The sequence below is a fragment of the Schistocerca cancellata genome, chromosome 7 (assembly GCF_023864275.1).
Source record: "Schistocerca cancellata isolate TAMUIC-IGC-003103 chromosome 7, iqSchCanc2.1, whole genome shotgun sequence".
NCBI lineage: Eukaryota > Metazoa > Arthropoda > Insecta > Orthoptera > Acrididae > Schistocerca > Schistocerca cancellata.
This window is the reverse complement of record NC_064632.1, coordinates 137,806,360-137,833,509: the sequence shown is the minus strand read 5'-3', so window position 1 is coordinate 137,833,509 and position 27,150 is coordinate 137,806,360. Positions and strand designations below refer to the sequence as shown.

The 27,150-nt window shown below is 41.5% G+C and overlaps 1 protein-coding gene across 1 annotated transcript in view; it reads right to left on the bottom strand.

Annotated features, from left to right (window-relative positions):
• LOC126092585 (protein piccolo) overlaps positions 1 to 27,150 on the bottom strand; it is a 650,406-nt gene that overhangs the window by 559,643 nt on the left and 63,613 nt on the right. Inside the window, exons 5-6 of the mRNA XM_049908272.1 lie at positions 22,789 to 23,327; positions 15,063 to 15,501 (exon numbers count right to left, since the gene is read on the bottom strand). Of these exons, the coding sequence (XP_049764229.1) occupies positions 15,063 to 15,501; positions 22,789 to 23,327 (978 nt within the window). The remainder of the gene's footprint in view (positions 1 to 15,062; positions 15,502 to 22,788; positions 23,328 to 27,150) is intronic.

Sequence of the window (27,150 nt, the reverse complement as noted above, 5' to 3'; positions counted from 1 at the left end):
TAGTAGATACCACACCACGCGATGAATCCAAAGTGCGGTGAGCCTCCACCCGAACAGGGAACGTGTACAGGAGTGTGGCCTGAAGGAGTTTTTGTGCCTGAAAGGCGCTCTCGTTTTCCAACAAAAAGGTACCGTTATGCATCCTGGCACAAGACTTGACAGGTCCGGCTATGGCATCTACACCCTTCTGAATAACAAAAGGGTTGACAGATGAAAAATCCTTTCCGTCCTCAGATCTAGAAACTACGAGGAACTTTGGGGCAGGCAGTAGTACTTTGTCACTCGTGGCTGGTCAAGTTTCCATTTTTGGGCAGAAGTCGAGAGAGAAGAAGAAGAGAAATCCATTGCGGATGAATCCCCCATGACTGCCAGCATCTCCGACTGCGCGCTCCTTCCTTGTGGGGACCCTCTCAGAGGGTGCTCCCCCCCTTAGGTGAATGTTTACACCTCAGGTCACACCTCCCGAGAAACAGACGGAGGGACCAATCGGCATAGTTGGAAGGTGTCAGCTCAGGCAATCACCCCTCCCTGGGCCTGGCCTTTACCAGGGGGTACACACGGGTCCTACTTATCTACCCAGGACCCGGAATTACGCTTTACCCCATCACCGGCTACGCGTGCGAACATGTGGGTCAGCCTTCAGGCACGCCCAGAGAGGAAAGAAGAATAGGGAAAAAAAGGGAGAGAGGGAGAGAAAGGACAGACTGTCTCAAACGCCGAGGCGGAGACCACAGGGTGGACAAGAAGGAAAGGAGAAGAAGGCAAAGTAAAAAGTAAGGAAGACAGTGAGAGAGGGAGAAGGACAAAGAAAGGAAACAAACAAAGGAAGGAATACACCAGAATAAGCGAAAAACCAAAATTACGACAAATGTAAGTGATTGAACTGTCCATCTCCGGACGCACGCGCAAACTACTTCCTTGAGGGGGAGGGACTCCTTTTAGTTGCCTCTTACGACGGGCAGGAATACCTCGGGCCTATTCTTATCCCGGACATGCAGGGGGTGCAATCATTCTACTGGAGCTCCATACATAAATGGAAAGGGGAGGGGAGCATCATCTATCACGCTCTTCATAGTGGTTTGTACAGTATAGATGTAGATTGCCCTGATCTATAATATCTTAGAAAACTTTTAAACCATAAGAGATCAATCATCCCATAGACATGGAAGTCTCAGTCTCTCTCTCTCTCTCTCTCTCTCTCTCTCTCTCTCTCTCTCTCTCTGTGTGTGTGTGTGTGTGTGTGTGTGTGTGTGTGTGTGTGTGTGTGTGCGCGCGCGCGCGCGCTTTTGGCAAGTGATTATATTCATTAATCCCAGTTGCGTTTTTATGTTGTTAGGATATCCCAGAAGATTTTAATTCAACAGTATTGTTACAGAAGAAGCTGAGGAGCACTGTGGTGTAGTGGTGATGATACTAAACTGTTGCATGGAGGGTTCCGAGTTCAAAACTCACCTGGACTGTACAATTTTAATTTCTATATTCGGTTTGAGTAAATTCTAGAAGTATCCACAAATGTGAACAACTATTGTACTGGAATGTTCAGTAGCTGTATATATACTGTATGTGTTCTGGCTGGAGGCGGTTCGCTCCGTGCTCTTGTGTGTGCAAGTGCTGAATAAACCTTCGGTAAGTGAAGTTAGTGTTTGTCGTTCATCTACTTACACCTTCTTCTATGTGACATTATTCTGGTGGAGGCATCGGGTATTGGACCTTGTGATAGCGAACATTATCGACAACACAGTGGCTCCCATCAGGCCACAACACAGTCGACGTTTATGTCATGAGAAACCCGAGTTTGAGCGATATTCAACAGATCACACTCTATCAGAGACAGAAGAAAAAGAGGACGTTAGGATGACAGCAACTGTCTGCCACCATGTGAGACATCCTTCCGGGTTCTCTGGTGATGATGGCCTAGATCCAAACAAGTGGCTAAAGGTATATGAGCATATAGCCAAATTTAACAAATGGGATTACACCATGTGTTTGGCTAACTCATTTTTCTACTTGGAGGGCACTGCCAAGCAATGATATGAGAACAACGAGAAGTTCACAAGCTGGGAAGTATTTCAGGTGGAAACGCGCAAGTATTTCGGCGAAACACCATGACAGAAGTGCAAGGCTGAAGATAAATTAAAGTGCAGGGCACAGTGTCCAGGAGAAACTACAGCATCTTACATTCAAGACGTTTTGGAGCTGTGTAAAGTAGTGGATCCTAGAATGAAGGAGGAAGATAAGGTTGCACATCTCATGAAGGGTGTTGCTGAGGACATGTATCAAGCCCTACTCCTTAAGGTGGTTTCAACAGCAGAAAACTTCATAAAACGGTGCCAGTATATCGAGACAATGCATTAAAAACGAATTACAAGCAAGAAGTTTGAACGGTTTCCCAACGTCGTATCAATGTCTGTGATGGAGGAAGCAACTGATTTCACAAGTGTTCTTCGTCAGATAGTGAGAGAGGAAGTTCAGAAGGCACTTGGATAGCACGGCGAGCAAAAAACCAAGATGCTTCAAGATGTCATAAGGGAGGAAATGGAACACACATTGAACTCAATCTCTCATCCTTCATTTCCCTTTAAAACGGTGAAAAAGTCAAGACCCAGGCGGAGTTACGTTTCTACAATGCCGCATAAGGAACCAGTTTGGGCACCAAGGAGGGCTGACGTCTGGAGGACCCAGGATAACCAACTAGTATGTTTCTACCGTGGATGACTGGGACATGTGGTGCGCTACTGTCGAGAAAGGCAGTGGATATTTGATGACGCCCACACCAGAAGACAGCATACCGATCTTAGTCGATGCCAACTCTGGGACAACGAAGATGAACAAGATGATGTGGGTGCAGGACAACATAGGTTACCATCACCGCGAACTAGCTGCTGGAGAGGACGCTCTCCAACACGCCGATCAAGGTCTCCATTGCTGTTTAGAAGCTCCAGCAGATCATCTAGCCATTGCAATCGGGAAAACTAAAGGGTGCGACCTTCCTTGGAGGGGGGTCGCTGAAGAAAAACATCCTCCACTGTCAATCACTACAAAAACGATAGGAAACTACGTCGATATCCTCATGGATGGACAACCATGCCAAGCTCTTCTGGACTCTGGAGCATCATATTCAGTCGTTTCGGAGAAGTACCTTCGCCAGTTGCAGAAAACCATATTCGTCGACAGCAAACCATCTCTGCTGAAGGTAGCTAATGGGAAATATGTAAAACCTACAAGAAGATGTACCATTCGTGTGGGTATAAGTGGCCATACACAGCCCTTAGAATTCATCATCTTGCAAGAGTGTAGTCATGATGTCATTCTCGGATGGGACTTTTTGAAAGCTTCTCAGTCAGTTATAGATTGTGGTCGCTCAAAGACTATGCTAGATGAGATTAGATACTGTGGACAGGAAGGTGCGCATCCGAGGGTGTGGAGAGTGTGCTGGATGAAGTGATCATTCCTGCAGTCAGTGCTAGAAAGGTAACTGTCACGTGTCATGCCATGCATCAACCCATGGATCTTGTAGCGGAATGTAAGAAAGCATACCACTGAAGAATAATTTGGTCATCACAGCTTCTGTCGTCTCGTTTAAGAATGGATTCAGTGAATTGTGGATAGTAAACTGTCACCAAGAAGCGCAGATCCTTCCAAGACGCATGTGCATAGCAAATGCTGAGCCATTAATTGCATAATAGCTGAGTGTCACAGAAACCTCCGATGCCAAGTCTGTGGGCACTACCACTACGAGACATGAACTTCTAACTCGACTATCACCAGATCTCACTAAGGAACAACAGAAGAAGCTACTTGCCATTCTTCAAGAGTTCTCTGAATGCTTCAATCCACAGGTGAAGAGCGAATTAGACAAATCGACGGTAAAGCTCCGGATTAGCAGTGGAGACAATCAGTCAATAAGCCAGAGAGCATACTGTGTGTCACCAACGAAACATCGAATAATTCGCGACGAGGTAGAGAAAATGATGAATGAATGTCGTGTGACTAGGGCCTCCTGTCAGGTAGACCATTTGCCGGGTGCAAGTCATTCGATTTGACACCACTTCAGTGACTTGCATGTCAATGGGGATGAAATGGTGATGATTAGGACAACACAACACCCAGTCCATGAGCGGAGAAAATCTCCGACCCAGCCGGGAATTGAACCCGCGCCTTAGGGTTGACATTCTGTCGAGCTGACCACTCAGCTACGGGGGACGGAGAGAGAAAATGGTGTAGAATGATATCATTCAGCCTTCGCAAAGCCCATGGTCGTCACCAGTGGTCCTCGTCAGGAAGAAGGATGGCAGTTGGCACATTTGTGTTGATTACAGGAAGCTTAATAAGATAACTAAAAAGGACGTTTACTCTCTTCCACGAATTGACAATACACTAGATTGTCTGAATGTGGCTAAGTTTTTCTCAACCATGGACATGTACTTGGGATACTGGCAAATCAAAGTAGATGATGCTGATCATGAGAAAACTGCATTCATCACCTCTGATGGCCTGTATGAGTTTAAGGTAATGCTGTTTGGTTTGTGTAATGCACCAGCATCTCTTGAACGGATGATGGATAGTCTTCTAAGGCACCTGAAGTGGACGATGTGTCTTTGTTATTTAGATGAATTATAGTGTTCTCAGAGACATTTGATGAGCATATAAAAAGACTGAGGGCCGTTATTAAGTGTCTCCACCAAGGCAGACTGAAACCTAATCCAAGAAAGTCTCTTTGGAGCAAAAGAAATCAAAATACTTGGACAACTTGTGTCACACGAAGGTGTGCAGCCAGACCCAGAAAAAGTGAGATTTATAATGGAATTTCCTATCCCTAAAAGTACTAGAGATGTGAGAAGCTTCCTCGATTTATGTTCTTATTACCGCCGTTTTATCAAAGACTTTTGTATCAAAGCCAGGCCACTCCAAGGGTTGTTAAAAGCTGATGCTAAATTTATCTGGGGTGGTGCTCAACAAGATTCTTTCGATGTGCTGTGAAAAGCTCTGACGACTGACCCTGTACTTGGTCTGTATGATGAGAGATCACCTACAGAACTACACACAGGCCCCAGTGGGTATGAGATCTGTTATATCCTAGCCAGTAATGCCAATCGAGCCCGCTGCCAAAAGGTTGGCAGCATCAAAGTCCGGACGCCGTCCGCATAAGCAGCGCCAGCGATACAGGAAATCGCCGCAAGTCTGCGCGCGCCACCGCTGGCTTCTGGCTTCTTAAGCGCTGGAGTCGCGAGCGCTAGGACAGTTCTGTACTCGCCGCTCAGTGGTATACTCGCCACCGATTTGTGTACTTGCTAGTCAGTTGTGTGTTCATCGCAGCAGAGTTGTTGTTTGTCGTCAGCCGACGCTGACCTAGCCGCTCCGACTCAAACTAGACAGATTTCTGTAGACACGGAGTTCACTACTGTGTTTCTGTATCTTCGTTAATAAAGATAAGTACCGACTTTTATTTAATCAGAGTGTTTGGGTTTTCATCTTTCTGTTCACTGTTCCAGCGGACCGGTCGGCCCGCTATTAAAGGTGTGGCGGTGACTTCGTAAGCAGTTTCTACAGCGAAGTGTTTGTCGCTACGAACGCCGCCACAAAAAGATCAGTGCTGTTCTGGTGTAAATTTCGGACGGAAAAGAGAAGGTTATAGCCTATACTTCTAGGACACTTACAAAAGCTGAGAGAAACTACTCAAATACAGAAAAAGAATGTCTTGCTGTGATCTGGGCCACGTGCAAATTTTGACAGTTTCTCTATGGAAGGCCATTCACAGTTGTTACAAACCATCATTCACTTTGTTTGTTGACAGGTCTTAATGATCCAACAGGACGACTCGCCATGTGGGCACTACGTCTTCAGGAGTACTATATTACCATAGAGTACAAAAGTAGAAGAAAACACCATGATACCGACTGTCTCTCAAGAAACCCTGTGCAAGACCATCAAGACTTTGATGAAGATAGTGACTGTGTCACTGCACTCCAGGATCTATCTGCTGAGCAGAAGAAGGACGCCAAGATATCTCAACTTATGCTTGCCTTGAATCAGTCAGAGGATGTGAAAGGACTATTTAAGGTAGTTAATGGATTACATTGCAAGAAAACCTCTGATCTGTTTGGAAAGAGGTGGCTAGCAGTGATTCCTAAACACATGTGCTTCGATGTTGTACAGAAATTCTATGACACACGATATTTAGGATTTATTAAGACATACGATAGAATCCACAAGAGATTATTCTGGCCAGGTTTATTTAGGAGTGTCCGTCACTTTGTGTCACACTGTCGAGAGTGCCACAGGAGAAAGGCAGTTCCTCAGAAACCACCTGGCCAACTCATACCAATTCCACCAGCCGAAATGCCTTTCCAGCGTATTGGGATTGACCTCCTTGGACGAATTCCAACATGTGCTAGTGGCAATAGGTGGCTTATTGTTTGCACTGATTATCTGACACACTATGCCATTACAAAAGCTGTGAAAACAGCCGAAGCATTCAAGGTAGCCAAATTCATAGTGGAAGACATTGTATTAAAACACGGTGCCCCAAGGTCGTTAATTACAGATCGAGGGAAAGTTTTTCAATCAAATCTTGTGACAGAGATAACGCTGCAACATTGCTCATCACATGACGACTGCCTACCATCCGCAAGCTAACGGGCTTACTGAACGCCTTAATAAGACCTTGGCCGACATGCTATCAATGTTCATCAATGTTGAGCAGAGCAACTGGGATGAGGTGCTACATTTCGTGACATTTGCCTAAAACACCGCCAAACAAGACACCACAGGATTTACAACATCTTTCCTGGTGCATGGGCGTGAGGCGACTAAGAAGATGGACACTGTGTTTCTGTTACATCCTGATGACGTGGACGATGACTACATCAGCCAGGTGTTAACCAGAGCTGAGGAAGCTCAGCAGTTAGCTCAACTCTGCACGCTGCAGGATCAAGAAAATAATCGTCGAGGGTATGACGCGAACCACCGCCCTGTTGTCTACCAGCCTGGTGACCTCGTCTGGATTTTCGCTCCAGTTCGGAAGGTTGGTCTCTCTGAGAATCTCCTCAGGTGCTACTTTGGGCCTTATAAGGTTGTAAGACAGTTGTCTGATGTTAGTTATGAAGTTGAAGATTTCAACCCCAACACAAGACGATGAAAGATCAGAGATACGGTCCACGTACTTCGAATGAAGCCCTATAAGGATCCTGCAACCCAGGGTAAATTCGAAGCTCCAGCGACAGGCAACAAATAGAAAGCTGACGAAGAGCATAGCGGCAAACAAAGTTCTAAGAAGATCACCGCCAGGGCAAGATTCAGTCATCGGGAGTCGGAGTATGCAGGACTGAGGACTCGTTCCCGGACTAGGATGACGTAACACCGACATGCTGTTCTCGTAAGGAGGGAGCGATGTCGCAAAGCTGTGTAGCACGGTGGTGAAGTGCTTATAATACTAAACTGCTGCATGGGACGTTGTGAGTTCAAAACTCACCTGGACTGTATAGTTTTAATTTCTATATTCGGTTCGAGTACATTCTAGAAGTATTCACAAATGTCAAAAATCATTGTACTGGAATGTTCTGTAGTTGTATATATACTGTATGTGTTCTGGCCGGAGGCAGTTTGCTCTGTGCTCTTGTATGCGCAAGTGCTGAATAAACCTTTGTCAAGTGAAGTTAGTGTTCGTCATTCATCTATCATCTAATTACACCTTCTTCTACGTGACAATATGTAACTGGCACAGCTAAGAGTATCTTACAACTTCCACATTGCTGGCAACGGGTTATACACAATGCTGGTGACTACTTTGAAGGTCAGTAAAACTTTGAAACATGTATCTATTTTGTACAAGTTGTAAATAAATAGTTGCCACTATTAAAGTTCCAACCCTCGTATAACCACTATATGATTTTTTCATCAAGAATAGCTAAGCTTTCACTGGTCATAATTTTTTTTATTTATTTTATTTTATTTTTGGAACATGTGGTTAGGTAGAATCCCCTATGCACAGCATAAATTGCAGCAGCTGAATATTTCTGACAAGCACAATAGTACAATTGTAAATTTCACTGCTGTGCACCGAATATTTCGAGGATTACTTGGCTGAATACACGTTCCATCAAGCACTCTAACTTTTCTATAGAAAAGCGTGCTAAATGTGAAATTGCTCAAGAACTCACTTTGCACTTTTTTCTTTCTCTTCTTTTGAAGGACAAATATACTTTTTGCCAGCTTTATTGCATACTTGTAATCCATCAAGGATCTAAAATAAATATGAAGAACTTATCTTGAAGCTTGGACTTTTTTTTAGCATGTGTTGCCCTTTAAGATATACCAAACACGAATGTGCATGTAAAATTTTAAATGATGGCGTAAATGGCTGGTCTTCTGAGCCTGAAATTTTTCTAAGTGGTTGGCCTTCAAAGTGTTAGGTTTTGAAAGAGTCAAACACTCCACAATTTAAGAATAAGAAATTCATCGTAATTTTCACACGTAACATAATTCGTCTTGTGTAAAAGGAAATTTACTTTGGCAGTAACACTTCTGAAACAACCATTCACAACATTTTTATGTGGCCAGTTAAAATTCAAACTATTGTGACATCAAGCTCATCAAAAGCAGCTTGTTGTTACAAAGTATTGTGCAGTCTTCATCCTAAAGCCTTTGCACTGTGTTCTTGTAAATAGTTCATTTTCTTTGCAACTAATTTATGTTTTACTGCTGCAATATTATTCTGCAGTATTGGGTTAAAGTCAACTTCTTTGTTAACGTATCAGTTCTTACCAGCCAAAATTACAGAAATTTAAATGAAAAATTCCTGGGGATTTCCCGGTTCTCCTGGAGCATATGCACCCGGGATACTAATACGTACTTTCTTTAGTGGTTGCACTATATATGCTTATCGTTTTTTGTGTGTTTCATCATGGCCAGTCCTCCACAGGAACTGTCAGCTACTCAGATTGTTTAGTTTCAGGCACTGTAATGCAGCAACTCATGAAGACACTGACCAGGCTACTTGCTGCACACACAAACACAGCAGCACCACTCCCAGCACCTCAGTACTGCCACAGCAAGCACACCTGCTTTGTTACTGTCGTTCCTTCTTGTTTGAACTATTTGGAGGACACTGAAGTCTCGGGTTATATTCCCAATGAACATCTTTTTCAATTCCAACTGTTTCTAGTGCTCTCAGATGCTAGGTTAAAGTAGATCCACACAGCTTGGAGTTCACTGATGTTCCTAAGAGCTGGGAGGTCTCGGATAGCTGTTACATCTGACTGCAGAAGTCACACCTAACTACCATCCAGAACCGACCATTTCCTAGAACGTCAGTGAACTCCAAGCTGTGTTGGGGTAAACTAACTTATTATATATGGTTCATTCCTAATGCTGTGCAGATTGCAGAATGCAGCTCCATTGCACTGTCTTTGATAAAAGAATGTTCTATTTGAGTACACTAGTGAGTGTCTAGTCACATTTCAGAAACTGAAAGATGTTTTATTGAGTGATCACTGTTTTGTCCATTTTGATCCCACCAAGCTAGTCTTACTGACGGTTGATGCATTATTTTATGGGACTGGCGCTGTTCTCTCGCACTGAGTTGGATCATTGAGAAAGACAACTACCTTTGCATCCAAACTCCTACAAAGCACGATACAACTATTCACAGATTGGTAGTGAAGCTCTTGCTATTGTGTCACCAATACTTCTATGGCAGATAATTCTACTTGGTGACGGACCACAAGCCTCTCACTCCCTACCAGTTGGCACTGATTTTGCATTCGACACCTCAGAATATTCTTGTTTCCACACTAATAACATTCTGAGCAATAAAACACTTGATGGCTTTCCCATCAAGCTCTGACGAATTGCTCAGACAAGAGCTGCAGACCTCAACCTCACAATTCTGTTGCTCTACCTCTGCACCAGTTGGCCATATTCAATAAGTAGATTAGTGGTCCAGTACTAAGCCACTATTTTGCACATCGGCATAGCTTATCAGTCCAGCAGAGTGTCATGCACCTATATACAGATGTGGTTGTGCTACGTCTGCTTCAGAAGGAAGTTGCTTGCCTTCTCTATCAAGGCCATTAGGGCACTGTATGCACTAAACAGCTTGCCCGACACCATAGCACATGGGTCGGCATGGAAGCTCGAATAGAACAATTCACTTCACAATGTCCAGCATGTGCAGAACACTAGGCGTTTCTGCCACAAATATTTTTCAACTGGCCAAGTCCAGCTCCCCTTGGCACCACCTGCATATTGACTTTGCAGGTTACTACTGGAATTCCCACTGGCTTACTGTGGTAGACATTTTTAGTAAGTTTCCTTTTGTAGCACCCATGCAATCCACCACACCAGCTAGCACTATCAAGACTGATGTCGATTTTTCGCATGATGGCTAACGGAAGTGTCGGTTTCGCACAATGGACCCCAGTTCACATCGGCAGACTTTAACAAGTTTTGTTATGCCAATGGAATCATGCATGTGACTGACTGCACTGTTACACCCTCAATCCAATGGTGAAGTTGAACACTTCATCAGAACAATCAAGCAACACATCAAAAAGTTACACGTCTCCCATGTGTGGGAGCAAGCTTTAATAGGTCTTTTTCTTGTCCTGTTGTTCCCAGCCATGTGACACAAAATTGCCAGCAGAGCTGTTGCATGGACACTGACACAGGAAATTGTTTCAGCTGCTGCATCCTCCACAGCATTCTAATTTAATGAGCATGATTTGGTCATTTTAAGAGTTTCTGACAGAAAAAGGTGCTGCGAACTATCACAAAAGCTTTGGGCTGCTCTTTCTATGTTGTACAGGGTCCCTCTGGGCTGAAGAAGTGATATCAGAACAAGCTTCATTTGTGTGGGCTGCGTTTCCTGCCATAGGTTTTACATTTGCAGATTTGGTGCCCAAGGAGTACCCTGCATCCTCAGCCACCTTTGCCTCTGTTGCATCCCACATCTCCGGCGCTAGTCGGGGAGCGAAAGGAGCTCGACACAGTGCTGTCATTGTCACCATAGTGCCAGCAGCCCCAAACACAGGAGGGAGGTCGCTTCACCCTGCTGTATTCTGGTGGCCTGTCATGGATCCTCTGATCACCATTGCATCTCCACTGACAGAAGATGACGCTTCATCCCTGGTGTAGGTGCGCACCCTATGGCTGGTTTTTTGGCCAATGATTCCAGCTACTTGCAAGACGAATGGCAGGATGCGGGCAGGAGCTTGTTACCGACTGAAGTTCCACCTCCTGCCATCTCAGTGGCTCCTGCACCCAGACCAGCCCCCCGCCCCCCTCACCCTCCAGCGCACGCGTGCCATCATTTCTGACAGCACCAGTATATGACTGATGACAGCAAGGAGTTTGGGGAGGGGGGGGGGGCTGTGGTGTTGTGCGCTATCAATACCACGACACACGAGTTCATGCTCAGAAGTTGGTAGTTACCCACATAACTCCACTGATAATCTGTGGTCAGTTCTCAGACACATCCAATGCAGCCAACACTGAGACACACACACTGAATCCAATGTGGCCAGTGCCGCTACAGAGCTGACTTAAAAGGACGCTGCACTACTTGGAGTCAGTGTGTTAGTAGAGTTCTGCCTGTGTAGTCAAAGTGTTGTCATTTGTTATTGAGGATATCGAACAAGCCTATCTTAAGGACTCACATTGGATTGTGCTCTGGATATACTATTATTTAATTTAAGTAAAAGAAGTTTCTTAGACACTGTGGGGTATGTATCTCATTATTTTGCTCTCTGTCTTAGAACACACCAACTGCTTAACATCGACCACTGGAACAAACAAATGCTTTCTCCAACAAATATTCTTTAAACAGACTGTATAATACATGTAACAAGGACTAAAGGCAACAACATTATATTCTTCTGATATGAATATATTAGAGGGAAACATTCCACGTGGGAAAAATATATCTAAAAACAAAGATGATGTGACTTACCAAACGAAAGCGCTGGCACGTCGATAGACACACAAACAAACACAAACATATACACACAAAATTCTAGCTTTCGCAACAACAGTTGCTTCGTCAGGAAAGAGGGAAGGAGAGGGAAAGAGGGAAGGAGAGGGAAAGATGAAAGGATTTGGGTTTTAAGGGAGAGGGTAAGGAGTCATTCCAATCCCGGGAGCGGAAAGACTTACCTTAGGGGGAAAAAAGGACGGGTATACACTCGCACACACACACATATCCATCCACACATATACAGACACAAGCAGTAATGTCTGCTTGTGTCTGTATATGTGTGGATGGATATATGTGTGTGTGTGTGTGTGTGTGTGTGTGTGTGTGTGTGTGTGTGTGCGCGCGCGAGTGTATACCCGTCCTTTTTTCCCTCTAAGGTAAGTCTTTCCGCTCCCGGGATTGGAATGACTCCTTACCCTCTCCCTTAAAACCCAAATCCTTTCATCTTTCCCTCTCCTTCCCTCTTTCCTGACGAAGCAACTGTTGTTGCGAAAGCTAGAATTTTGTGTGTATATGTTTGTGTTTGTTTGTGTGTCTATCAACGTGCCAGCGCTTTCGTTTGGTAAGTCACATCATCTTTGTTTTTAGATATACATTATATTCTTCAAAATATTGGTAATTAAATAAGTGAAAAACTTAAGAAAATGTATTAAGTCTCCTTCCAATATGTTAGTGTAAGTTGCAATGGGCAACTGGAGGGCTCCATTGTTGTTTATTATCCCAATACAGGATAACATGGAAGATTTGACCATGGAAATTTTTCTGGTTGCCTTTTGTAAACGTGACTATGTAATAGAACAAACAGTTCAACAAAGCTTTTGAGCAATTTTATTAACAGAATTCCAACACCAACTTAGCATAGCATATTATTGAGTTCTGCTGGCCACTGGCAAGAGAGCAAATGACAATATGCTGTATTTAACGAATTATGAGGTGAAGTATTTTCCCCCAAATTCGTCATTCCTAAAAATACAAGGTTATCTTTTATTCGCAGACTAAACTATTGCTCTTTATATTAACAGTTTTTCATTGTTTAATAGAGTATATAGGGGCTGTCTAACATTTACAGATGATGCTTTGGCTATTGAGAATTTTTTTGAAGAATTCGGAAGAGCAGGGAGGGCAAATGATACTCATGTTTAAACACGCTCAAGATTTCCAGATACACTGAAGTGCTTGATACAGTATCAATACTGCTCAAACAGTCTCATGATATTTGGCTTTAGCAACAACAGTGCAAGATATACACGAGAAACTTTGAACTAGTTATTACAATAATCTATTGCTCTGCTTAAAATTTGACAATTTTTGAAACATAAGTGGAAATAGTAGGTTTGGAATAAAAAGTTCTACACCCTGTATGGATACCATGTACAAACATTATTGCTGCTTTTTAAGTAAAGATAACATTCAACAGTTGAAATATTGTCCTTCAAAAACCAGTACTCGAGTCAGAGCACACATCAATATTTTATTCAATTATGATATACTGTAATGACTTAATAAGTGGGTCCCAAATGAGAAATTTGGTCACTGTTCACATATTAGAATACTAGGTAAAAATGTCTCCAACTTTTAATCAGGTTTAGAACATGATGATACATTCAGATGAAACAAGACGGAAAATTAATCCAGAATGAAACGTCTAACAAACAAAATAAATAATATTAAACTGACTACCTGGTGGTGTGAGAATAAATTACAGTGGCAAGACCAATCGTGGAGATAGTACCAACAGACGTCAGTACATTACAGGGCAAATGAAAGATTGAGCATTGGACTGAATCATGATTGTGGTTTTAGGGACATGTACCATGTTTAAACCGCCGTTTGTCTGCATCCACTTGTAGTCATAATTTAAAAAATTGGACAAATACTCAACAGCAGCATTCATTTCTGCAGGAGATGGTAAAACTCTAGATAGTCACCAGTGGTGTACTTATGTGTTTTGTGTTGCAATGTTGTGGATGCTCACTGTGACACATGACGGGGACAATGGGGGGGGGGAGGGGGGGGGGGGGGGGGTGAGACAGCTGCTGGTCCCTTGCAGCGAATGGAAGAGCAGCGGGCAGATGATACATTTGGAAGCAAGACACATTGTAACATTCTCATGACAAATTTGGTATGTAGGACATTCACAACAGAGAGGCATGATCGTTAATACAGAGAGAATCTCTTCAGTTGTGCTAACATTTGTTTAAACAAAGATTGGTACGAAATTATAGTATTTAGTAATACATAACATGCAGTTGGGCCAGTCAGTGCAAGAGTTCCAATCATTGCATGTTGGCAGGAACTGTTCACCACTGGGCAGCAACACAGTGGGAATGTCAACCAACTGCCACTTAAGAGCTGTGCGCATGCAAGTTAGAGTACTTCTCTGTTAGTGGGGTTTTTCTGACAGCATCTGCAAAATTTACTGACACACCAAATAGCATTCAACAGTCACAGCTCCTGCCTAATGATGACAAAACAGATACCTCTGAAAACGTGAGGTTTCTGTGACTTCATAAAATGTGATAACCTATCACTGAGTACCATTCACAGATAGAACGTTTCACCTTTGACTCTTAAATTAACTTCAGTTACCACTGAAATTAAACTGACAGTTAAAAGGCGAAAGGTTCCTCAAGTAAATAAAATGTAAGATCCAGGACCATTTGAATAGATACAGCATCAGAAAATGTTTCACTCAGCTCTGGTTACAAGTCAATCACCTACTGTAAGGAATATATTATCAGAACACAACCTTCAGTGGCTAATTAAAACTCTGCCACATCACATGCCAAGCTACATTCTATAGTTATGGTTAACAGAACAATCAACTGCTGAAATTTGACTAAATCAGTGATTCATGGAGCCCAATGTCAATGAGATGAAAGTCTAAGGCCACAAACCCCACATCTATTTATTAACAGACAGCATTAAAATTTTAATATTGATGTGGAATGCAATATAACTTGGAAATTCATATTCCACCCTGAAAATAAAGTGAATAACAACAACATGAAAATACATATTTCACAAGGAAAATGAACAACAACAACAACAAAATCCATATTGTTAATTCTAATAATGTTCTTACATGTACCTTAATAGGCAGAGCTCGAACCCGCTTGCGGTATGTAGTAATGCCACACACATAGCAACAATAGTCATGTGTGTTGTAATCACGACGGTCAGCAGGAGGTCCACTTTGTTCCAGACGCCTCCATTGTGCTAACAAGGAATGGTAGCAGAAGGTGCAGACAAGTGCTGAGCCATCTTCTCGTAACTGTTCTGCATTAGGTGGTGACACATGACGGAGGAGGAATGGAAAGAACGGCGCATTACGACCCTGTGGCCGCCCATAGAGAACACGAGCTAGAGTGAGGTCAGAGTGCAGCCCACACAGAAAGCAATAGATGGAGCTTCCCGATGTAATAGAGCGATCTGTTATATGTGTTGGTCCCAATGGAACTGGGGAACTACTTGTACTAGGTGTGTCACCATTCCAGCATCCACCGCCCAATGATGTGGGTATATCGTACCTGTTGGCAGCATTATTACAGTAAATATCAAATTTTTAAAAAACCCTAGAAAATATGAAGTCTTAAAATATACATAGAGGCAAAGTGTGGCAGATTAATAAAATGTAGGAATACTCTGTGAGTCAAAATTTAAGATTTGTGTGAGAATGACTTGACTGTCAGGTAAGAGTTTTAATTATTAAAATAACTCAAAGCATAAATCTCCCAATAATCTGATGGATTCTGTTCTCCATAGAAATTTCCCTCTTTCTTCTTCTCTTCACTCTTGCTTACCGTCATGTTCTTCACTCTTTTCCCAATTAGATTTGAAGAATAAACTTTAGAGAAATGAAGTTCAACATCCAATATAATCGTTACAATGGCTGCAGTCTGTGGGGATCAAGACATTCTTCATACCAAATGATTTAAATATGGTCCACTAAAGCTACATAATTATCATGAAATCCTACGTACACTCATCATGTAAATCATAAAGAACATTACAAAAATCTTTAATTACAGGGTGAACATGCGGACAAGCAAACAAATTCCTGGATTTCCCACATAAAAAGATACCTTTTCCCAAATGATACCACATTTTTTTTTACACGTTAAGTGCCAATATACTTTCCCTAGAGCTGTAAAATTTATCAGTCTTTGAATGGTGAAGGTTTTATACACCGACATAGAACATCCCGGCACTTGAGGAAACTCAACCGGGCAAAAAACAACACATTTTGGAAAGATCTTTGATGCTTGGCAATATTTACACTGCATGTTTTCGTGTTACAAAAGTATAAACATGAATTCCACCAACAACAGCACAGCAGCTTCCAAAGCACTGAAATTCGGATTGAGATACATTTTTGTCAGTCAATCATATCTCACATCATGTGATCCCGTCAGCTAATGACAGCAGATATTCAGAGCATTTGACACATGATGTGGTAGGCCAACAGCAACATCACTGTTAAGTAGCACAAACACATAAAGAGAAAAAATTAATTGTTTAAATTACTATACACACAGTATATCCACAAGGAAAGCTAAACTTTCACATATAATATTGGTAATCAAAATTTTTTTGCTGTTTTTTTCTGAAAGTGTGGTTTGGCAGAATCCTAAAGCACCATCTTAAATTGCAGCAGCTCAATATTTCTGACAAGCACGATTATAAATTTCACTGTTGTGCATCGTACATTTTGTGGGTTACCTGGATGAATACATGTTCTGTCGAACACTTCCACTTTTCCATAGCAAAGACAATTACATGTGAAGTTGCTCAAGAGCTAGCTTCGCACGTTTTATTGAAGGATAATTTTACTTTTTGGCATCGTCACTGCATAGTTTGTTATCTTTGAAAGAACAAAAATACATATGAGAAACAAATCTTGAACTTGGTCTTTTTAAGCATGTGTTACCTTTTTAACATATATCAAACACAAATGTGCCAGCAAAATTTTAAATAATGGTATAAATGGCTGGTCTTCCAAGCCTGAAATTTTTATATGCGACTGGTCCTCAGTGTTGAGTTCTGAATGGAGAGCCTAACGCTACAAGATTTAAGAAATTCATCGTAAATTCGTACAGTAACATAATTCATCTTGTGTCAAAGAAAGCTTACTTTGCAAGTAACACTTCTGAAACCATCTGCAATATTTTTCTGCGACCAGTTAGAAATGTAAACAGTTTTGACATCATACTCATAGAATTGAGGCCCACGAGAAAGACACATCTAAATCAATTTGTTGTTACAAACTATTGTATAGTCTTTGATACAGTTCATTATTGATAGACACTTGTCTGCGCACTGTGTTTTGTTGTTGTAAATGGTGTATTTTCTTTGCAAATAAAGTTGCTGTTATCCTCTTGTTTATGTTTTATTGTTGCAGTATTATTCTGCAGTAATGGACTAAAGTGCAATTCTCTGTTAGAGTACCAGTTCTTACCAACCAAAACTGGATGGAAAAATTCCCAATTTTTTCTGGATTTCCTGGTTGTCCCAAAGTGTATACACCATGTACTTACAAATAATTACTTACAAATAACACATTAACTTTGACATTAAGCAGACCGTGGTAAAACATACTTTTTACACTACAACAGTATAGCAGTATTCAACAACAGCAGCGATGAACAATTAGCACTAATCCAAGCAACAATAAGAGACTATATCTGTTAACTAAAATTAAATTTAGCAAATTAAAGTAAGTTAAAAAACCAATCCCTATGTATCATTCATTCTCAACAGTTATCAGATGTTTTGCAGTATTTTCACAATCTTGGAACCACTGCATGACACACCACATTTAATTAATCTTTGATTTATTTACACGCACAGTGCCTTGGAATTGGAAGCACATACTGGCAAGTCAAAACATTACAACAGCTGGAGAGGGATTCCGCCTTATGCAAGACAGAAATAAGAAGAACTGCAACATTCATAAGATGATTATTATGACACCACTTAACAGGTTGTTGGTTTACCTTCAGATCATAATAAAGCAACGATGGCATAGACCTGACAAGTCCATGGTAGATATCTGCATATATGTGACCACATGTATAGACAGGTCAATATAATTCACACAAATAAACGAACAAGTAGACTGTGAGTACAGAGCTGGCGCACAATACCATCTAGATGTGTTCCATCAGGTTTGGTCCAGGCATATTTGGTGACGAAGACACCAACAAGAGCTTACTATCACTACTTGAACACGATGCTGTCCTTGTGTCAGGAAAGCTGTCATCGTCATTTGAAACAATATCAAGCATGAAATAATGCAGGTGGTCACAATAAGGTTCAAGTATTCCACAGCTGTCATGCTGCCATCAGTTATTGCCGCACATTTCATGTAAATCCAGATGAAAGTCCCTCACAGCACAAACTTTCCCAACCGTCCTATGTTCATGGCGAGGACAATTTTTCAAGCAGCTGTTTGCATGGATGATACAATATCTGGACACAACCGTCAACCCACCTCTACAAGAAATGAGAGTCATCTGAGCAGGTGACATGTTTCTATTGATCAGCAGATGAATTTCAATGATCTCACATCCACTGATTCTGTAACTGATGATGTTATTGCATCAATGAGGAAACATCTAGCAGTCATCTGCCGCAAACCCACATGTTCAGCAACGTGCCCTGAACCAAGTGCTCTAAAACACTTGTACCTACACTAGCATAGTACTCTGTCATCAGATGTGCTATACAGATTGCTGCTTTTCCTGCTTTACAGAGCAGGAAAGCCTCCAAACTACACATTCTGTGAAGAGTCATGGATGTCCAACACCTTGTCACCTACTTGTGCTTTTATCATACTTCAATCTAGCGGTCATGTGTGACTATTTGCACGGTCTACAATAAAGGGAGCAAACAAACTTCTAATTTCTGATTAATAAAACCAGTACCAGTACTATAAAAGCAGAATACCCCACATGCAATGAAAACTCAGAAATAAGATGTTCATTATTTATTGTGTTTCCTAAACAATCATTATTGTGTTTCCTTAATGACAATGTCACATCACTACGAATTGTCAACACAACAGTATCCTGCACAACTGGATCATCACACTGCCAGTCAATTATAGACCCATACACAAGGTCTGTCCAGTGCGGGGATAAATGTCCAACCTCCCATTATAAAGCAAGTTAAATACAGGAAAAAATACACACACCAAAAAAAGTTTTGCATCACCTCAGTTCCAAGAGTTCTGGAACCTGTACAGAAAATTGGAATACAGATTAACATAAACATCATTTCCATCTTTTTTATTGCTCTTGAAAACCACACATTGCACGTTGTACCATAATACAGTGATACCTTCGGAGGTGTTGGTCCAGATTGCTGTACACACCAGTACCTCTAATACCCAGTAGCACGTCCTCTTGCACTGATGCACGCCTGTGTTTGTCGTGGCATACTATCCCCAAGTTCATCAAGGCACTGTTGGTCCAGATTGTCCCGCTCCTCAACGGCAATTTGGCGTAGATCCCTCAGAGTGGTCGGTGGGACACACAGTCCATAAACAGCCCTTTTCAATCTATCACAGGCACGTTTGGTTAGGTTCATGTCTGGAGAACATCTACTAGTCAAGCGATGTCATTATCCTGAAGGAATTCATTCACAAGATGTGTATAATGGGGGCGTGAATTATTGTCCATGAAGATGAATGCCTCGCCAATATGCTGCCGATATGGTTGCACTATCGGTCAGAGGATGGCATTCACGTATTGTACTTCTATTATGGCACCTTCCATGACCACCTGCGACATACGTTGGCCCCACATAATGCCACCCTAAAACATCTGGGAACCTCCACCTTGCTGCACCCGCTGGACGATGTGTCTACGGCCCGACCAGGTTGCCTCCAAACACATCTCTGACAATTGTCTGGTTGAAGACATGTGCGACACTCATCGGTGAAGAGAACGTGATGCCAATTCTAAGCGGTCGATTCGGCATGTTGTTGGGCCCATCTGTACCACGCTGGATGGTGTTGTGGTTGCAAAGATGGATCTCGCCATGGACGTCGGGAGTGAAGTTGCGCATCACGCAGCCTTTAGCGCACAGTTTGAGTCTCAAATGATGTATTGTGGCTGCACACAACATGGTGGCATTGCTGTCAGGGTTCCTCCGAGCCATAATATGTAGGTAGCAGTCATCCACTGCAGTAGCAGGTCTTGGGCGGCCTGAGCGAGGTATGTCATCGACAGTTCCTGTCTCTCTGTATCTCCTCCATGTCCGAACAATACAGCTTTGGTTCACTCTTGAGATGACTGGACACTTCCTTTGCTGAGAGCCCTTCCTGGCACAAAGTAACAATGTGGATGCAATCAAACCTTGGTACAGACTGTCTAGGCACGGCTGAACTACAGACAACACGAGCCGTGTACCTCCTTCCTGGTGGAATGACTGGAACTGATCGATTTTCAGACCCCTTTCGTCTAATAGGCGCTGCTCGTGAATGGCTGTTTTCATCTTTGGGCAGGTCTAGTGACATCTCCAAACAGTCAAAGGGACTGTGCCTGTGATACAATATCCACAGTCAACATGTATCTTCAGGAGTTCTGGGAACCGGGATGATGCTAAACTTTTTTTGATGTGTGTATGAGAGTTAAACAGACAATTGTGTAATGACAGTCATTTCAGAGAACAACTTTATTTCACACAGAGAACTACTGTGTTACTACTTGCAGTACAAATGTAAATTTAAAAGAAGACTGTCTCTTCATTCCTATAGGGGAGGGTGGCTGGCACACTACGACAAGGAGTAATGCTAATTTAATTAAGAGGAGATAAAAATTGTTGTTCATCAAACTTTTCCAATAGGTTGATTGGTATTGCATTGCAGTGCTCTCCGAGATATGTACACAGTCAAGGACATGTTCATTCCTGATAGTCTTCTTTTCACCAACAAATGGAGGAAAAAACTAAATTTTGTTAGTAAGTGCACATCTAAAACATTTGTGATGCAAATCAAAAGGAGTCATTCTTGGATGAGAATAATGAGACACTGATATTTCAAACAATGAGACACTGGTATTTCAAATAATGGAACGTTCAGGATGGAATGAGAACAATATGAAACACGAAATCCAGGATGGAATAATGACAATATTATGAAAAGGACAGACTGCTACTCAGCATACGGCAGAGATACTGAGTTGCAAATAGGCACAACATAAAGACTGTCAAACAAACGAGCTTTTGGCCTAAACACCTTCATCGGAATTAGACAACAGACACACACACTCTCATGCAAATACAACTCACACGCACGTGACCACCTTCTCTGGCTGCCTAGGCCACACTTGCAGCCAGAGACTGTGGCCGTGTGTGTGTGTGTGTGTGTGTGTGTGTGTGTGTGTGTGTGTGTAAGCCTGTCCAAAAACTTACTTGTTTGACAGTCTTTTTGTTGTGCTTATCTGGAACTCAGCATCTCTGTTATATGGTGACTTGCTATCTATGGTTTTCCTAATAGTGTCAATATGAAACAGGTTTGATTGCTAAACGCCACATAGAGAAGACGCTGAGCAACAGACAAACTTCGAAGTAGATTAATCCTTCAGATGCAGAAAACAAAACACACACACACACACACACACACACACACACACATATGCAAAATGGCTACTGTTGACTCAGAAAGAACGGTTTGGCTACTGGAGAAATGTAGGAACATGCGGGGCCATACTGGCCCTACAATTTATCTTAAAAGATGGAGTGAAGAAAGGCAAACCTATGTTTACAGCATTTGTGGATTTAGATAAAGCTTTTGATCATACTGAGTGCAATATGTTCTCTAAAGTTCTGAAGATAGCAGTGATGAAACCCAGAGAACAAGTTGTAACAGTCAAAAGACATGAAAAGGAGACAGTAGTCAAGAAGAGAGTGAGACAGGGTTATGGCCTCTCCCTGATGAACACTGAATAAGCAATAAATGAAACCACAGAGAAAAAGAGTAATATTTTAACATATTACATAAATTTAAGTGTTAAGAAGTATTTTCTAGAAATATTAGTCAGGACCATCACTAAACAGCAGCAAACAAGAGGAGATTTTAAAATGTTGAGGTACACGTGACATTGAAGATTAAGTGGGTAGATCACATAACTAATGAAGATATACTGAATTGAACTGAGGAAAAAAGAAATCTATGGCACAAGGGGGATGGGGTTTCATTTGCTAGGACACATCCTGTGGCATCAAGGAATTGGGAATTGGTAATGGAGGGAACAGTGGGGATTGTATAGGGAGATAAAAGCTTCACTATTGCAAGTAGGTTCAGGTGGATGTAGGCTGCAGTAGTTATGCAGAGATAAAGAGATATGCGGCTGACATATTAGGGTGGAGAGCTACACGATACTAGTCTTCCAACAGAAGGCCTCCACAATGGCAACTACCGTTAGATTTTATATTTACTCTTGGATTAAATCATTTTTCTTACATGCTGTCACTTCTGCAATGCTATTTTATTTCCATCTCCTCCACTACCTTCCTACAAACTTGAAAGCTCCATTGCATTTTATCAGAATATGCAACTCTAAATACATTTTCTATATAAACATGTTTATTATATTGCTGCTAACCGTGCAGCGCAAATGCTGAGTTGCAGACAGGCACAACAAAAAAACTGTCAGAAAGTGAGCTTTCAGCCAACAAGACCTCCTTCGAAATTAGTCACCAAACACATACACACACACACACACACACACACACACACAAATGCAACTCACTCACACATTCATTCCATCCTGGATTTTCCACTGTTTGTTTATTATATCTCTTCTACTGACCTCCTGCGTTCCAGGGGTACTCGTTCAGCCTCCAGGGTTTCCCACTGCTGTGTCAGGTGATTGACACAGCGAGTGCAAGCGAGGATCCGACCATGAGAATCAGTGCACGCATTTTCTGAAGTGCGAGTCACATTTCGGAGACAAGGAAAATGCATGGCATGTGAGTTCATGCCTTCTGGGCTTGTACTTAACCACTCCATTTGAGAACGTGCATACAGACCACCACAAATGTAGCATCGATAGTTCTGCTGCCCCAGATTGTTGTTGTTCACATTGGTTAGAGGTGGAGCACCATTTTGTTGGCGTTCTGGGGGAGGTATTGATTGGGGCTGTCCTGGTGATGCAGGTGGGGGTAAACTACGCACAGAGGAGAGAGTTGCTGGTTCACTGGTAACTGAAGTTTTTCGGCGGACACTTGGTACTTTAGCACCACCTCCTAAATCATATGGTTTGAAACGGATGTCACCGCCACCTGCACTTGCCGGAGAACGAGATGGTGGGCACTGCTGCTCTGTGTGATGGTTACTGCCACCAAAAACCTGAAAAACGGCCATTAATACTTTTATTACTCAACAGTCACAACCACCTATTACAAAACATAGCCAATTATTTCATATTTTGATAAGTTATCTGTTATGTTTACTGCAATTCAGTAGCAATGATTAGTGGAAAAGAAGTTACAACTACAAACAATCTAAATTAGTATTCTACAAATATTCAACACATTACAGCAAAAAGTTTTTATAATATTTGTCCTATAACTAATAATAGTAATATTTCATGTAAATGACAGCACAACAAATATTGGAAAGATGGAAGTGTTTACTGTCATAACGTGAAATTGGTAATTTTTACAAAATATAGCAACATTTGGCATTCTGGAGAGGTCTTTAGTGTAGTACAGTAATCAAACTGTGTATTTTTATAGTATGCAACTATAAATATGAAAATCACCAAACACAGAACTTTAGTCTTACAAACATATGAATTAGCATGGCATCTCATTGTTTTACTTATTTCAGTCAGTTGGACTACACTTCAGACATGGCTTTCACCGTAGACACCATTCCACAAAAATAGTACAAATAATATAGAAGAAATATTCTGATACCATTCTCAGTGTTTTGTTCTACTGCCAGATACACACTTTCTTTCATCTTGATCAATCCAAATAACTCTTTGTCCAGACGCAAAATAAAAGATGTACAGTATCAAGCAAATAATGATAAGCTACCAAAGAACCTTAAAAAGCATGACTGCCTTTCTTGCTAGTTTGTTCATTACAGAGATATGAACAGCAACAAATCTTTTTTAAATGGCACCATGTATCTACTTTCTACCTGCTCAGAAACGTATCAAAGTGTACAATTCACATAAACATAATGTTATTAAAAATCTAACATGAAACTGACTTTGATTCTCCTATACCACCACACAATGCCAGAACCAGCACACATTGCCAGAACATGGGGTAACACAACTTGTCCACTTGCTCAAGTAGACAGTAAACAAAACAATAGTGTTTTCTTATTTACAATACAGGTCCATGTAGCACAGTCAGTAAAACTTTTAAAAGCTTGGTGTGTACAGTAAGTTAGTCTTTGATAAAAACTGAATCATTGTTACTTTTCTTTTATTGCGGTTGAAAGTAACTGTAATACCACTCAGGCAGAGGAAATCTACAGACAGCAATATCCTGACTAGAACCCATTTATGAACAGGTCTTGAAGAGAGGAAATGGATTACCGAAAACAAAATTTAGTGTGCTATTTAAAAAAGATCCACTGTTGTTCACACCTTCATAAAAAGCTAGTTATATGGAAGTGAATCACGATTACTGTCCCCTGGTGACTAAACATTTATTTGATACATTTTATCTTACTTCTGGAATAAAAGAGATGGGAATTGTCAAGATAAATGGGATGCCCTAGCTTAAAGCGTTGACAGCATATTGTCTCTAAATATAAATTTTAAGTTATGAGACTGCTTTCCTTTGTAACTTTCAACACTTTGTGGATGCAGCTTTATTTGTTCTTTAATTGGTTATTTTCAATAGCTTTTCAGTATCATTTTTTTTTATAATGAAATAAAATGATATATGTGATGCCAATAAATATAATCAATAGACGTATATTCATTTCCAACATAAGACTGAAAAACAATGAAATACAACAAAAATAAGAACATAACTGAAAAATAAGCTGTTAGAAAATAATACCAAAAATGACAAAAAAATAATACCCTATTGGGAAACAAATTACACCGAAATTGGCCACAAAATAAAAAGTTTTTCCCTGTTCCTACCTTCCTACCTATGAGTAGACCTAATTAAAATAATGTATTTAGTTCAGCTATTAACAAAAGCCTCCCCCCCATGAACCATGGACCTTGCCGTTGGTGGGGAGGCTTGCGTGCCTCAGCGATACAGATAGCCGTACCCTAGGTGCAACCACAACGGAGGGGTATCTGTTGAGAGGCCAGACAAACGTGTGGTTCCTGAAGAGGGGCAGCAGCCTTTTCAGTAGTTGCAAGGGCAAAAGTCTGGATGATTGACTGATCTGGCCTTGTAATAATAACCAAAACGGCCTTGCTGTGCTGGTACTGCGAACGGCTGAAAGCAAGGGGAAACTACGGCCGTAATTTTTCCCGAGGACATGCATCTTTATTGTATGATTAAACGATGATGGCGTCCTCTTGGGTAAAATATTCCGGAGGTAAAATAGTCCCCCATTCGGATCTCCGGGCGGGGACTACTCAAGAGTATGTCGTTATCAGGAGAAAGAAAACTGGCGTTCTACGGATCGGAGCGTGGAATGTCAGATCCCTTAATCGGGCAGGTAGGTTAGAAAATTTAAAAAGGGAAATGGATAGGTTAAAGTTAGATATAATGTGAATTAGTGAAGTTCGGTGGCAGGAGGAACAAGATTTCTGGTCAGGTGACTACAGGGTTATAAACACAAAGTCAAATAAGGGTAATGCAGGAGTAGGTTTAATAATGAATAGGAAAATAGGAATGCGGGTAAGCTACCACAAACAGCATAGTGAACGCATTATTGTGGCCAAGATAGATACGAAGCCCACACCTACTACAGTAGTACAAGTTTATATGCCAACTAGCTCTGGAGATGATGAAGAAATTGATGAAATGTATGATGAGATAAAAGAAATTATTCAGATAGTGAAGGGAGACGAAAATTTAATAGTCATGGGTGACTGGAATTCGAGTGTAGGAAAAGGGAGAGAAGGAAATGTAGTAGGTGAATATGGATTGGGGCTACGAAATGAAAGAGGAAGCCGCCTGGTAGAATTTTGCACAGAGCACAACTTAATCATAGCTAACACTTTGTTTAAGAATCATGATAGAAGGTTGTATACATGGAAGAACCCTGGAGATACTAAAAGGTATCAGATAGATTATATCATGGTAAGACAGAGATTTAGGAACCAAGTTTTAAATTGTAAGACATTTCCAGGGGCAGATGTGGACTCTGACCACAATCTATTGGTTATGACCTGTAGATTAAAACTGAAGAAACTGCAAAAAGGCGGGAATTTAAGGAGATGGGACCTGGATAAACTGAAAGAACCAGAGGTTGTACAGAGTTTCAGGGAGAGCATAAGGGAACAATTGACAGGAATGGGGGAAAGAAATACAGTAGAAGAGGAATGGGTAGCTTTGAGGGATGAAGTAGTGAAGGCAGCAGAGGATCAAGTAGGTAAAAAGACGAGGGCTAGTAGAAATCCTTGGGTAACAGAAGAAATATTGAATTTAATTGATGAAAGGAGAAAATATAAAAATTCAGTAAATGAAGCAGGCAAAAAGGAATACAAACGTCTCAAAAATGAGATCGACAGGAAGTGTAAAATGGCTAAGCAGGCATGGCTAGAGGACAAATGCAAGGATGTAGAGGCTTATCTCACTAGGGGTAAGATAGATACTGCCTACAGGAAAATTAAAGAGACCTTTGGAGATAAGAGAACCACTTGTATGAACATCAAGAGCTCACATGGAAACCCAGTTCTAAGCAAAGAAGGAAAAGCAGAAATGTGGAAGGAGTATATAGAGGGTCTATACAAGGGCGATGTACTTGAGGACAATATTATGGAAATGGATGAGGATGTAGATGAAGATGAAATGGGAGAATACGATACTGCGTGAAGAGTTTGACAGAGCACTGAAAGACCTGAGTCGAAACAAGGCCCCCGGAGTAGACAACATTCCATTGGAACTTCTGACGGCCTTGGGAGAGCCAGTCCTGACAAAACTCTACCATCTAGTGAACAAGATGTATGAGACAGGTGAAATACCCTCAGACTTCAAGAAGAATATAATAATTCCAATCCCAAAGAAAGCAGGTGTTG